We start from the raw sequence: 443 nt of genomic DNA, 5'->3' as shown, positions 1-443 counted from the left end.
CAAATGTAAAGTATGTGCAAAATCCTTTAGCCAATGTGCAAGTCTTAAAAAGCACCAGAGAATACACACTGGAGAGAAACCGTACAAGTGTGAAGAATGTGGCAGAGCCTTTAACCACTGCTCTATCCTTAGTCAACACCAGAGAATACATACTGGAGAGAGATCTTATAAATGTGAACAGTGTGGAAAATCCTTTACCCAGTGTGCAATCCTTAGAAAACACCAGATAATACACACTGGAGAGAAGCCATACAAATGTGCAGAATGTGGCAAAGCCTTTACACAAAGCTCAACCCTTATTGAGCACCAGAGAGTCCATACTGGAGAGAAACCTTACAAATGTGAAGAATGTGGAAAGTCCTTTACCCAGTGTTCAAGCCTTCGGAAACACAAGAGAATTCACACTGGAGAGAAACCCTACAAATGTGAAGAATGTGGCAAAG

General features: G+C 41.3%; 1 protein-coding gene across 1 annotated transcript; it reads left to right on the top strand.

Moving 5' to 3' along the window:
- Positions 1–4: 4 nt before the first annotated feature.
- Positions 5–437, top strand: LOC108490359 (zinc finger protein 678-like; the record flags this gene model as incomplete). Its single annotated transcript, XM_017796430.2, has 1 exon — positions 5–437. A coding segment is annotated over one exon (433 nt), but the record flags the coding sequence as incomplete, so codon positions are not given.
- Between the last annotated feature and the right edge of the window lie 6 nt (positions 438–443).

This window comes from Nannospalax galili, unplaced genomic scaffold (genome assembly GCF_000622305.1).
Source record: "Nannospalax galili isolate Female #2095 unplaced genomic scaffold, S.galili_v1.0 C47324523, whole genome shotgun sequence".
NCBI lineage: Eukaryota > Metazoa > Chordata > Mammalia > Rodentia > Spalacidae > Nannospalax > Nannospalax galili.
Note: the sequence above shows the minus strand (reverse complement) of the source record. Positions and strands in the feature narration are given on the sequence as shown.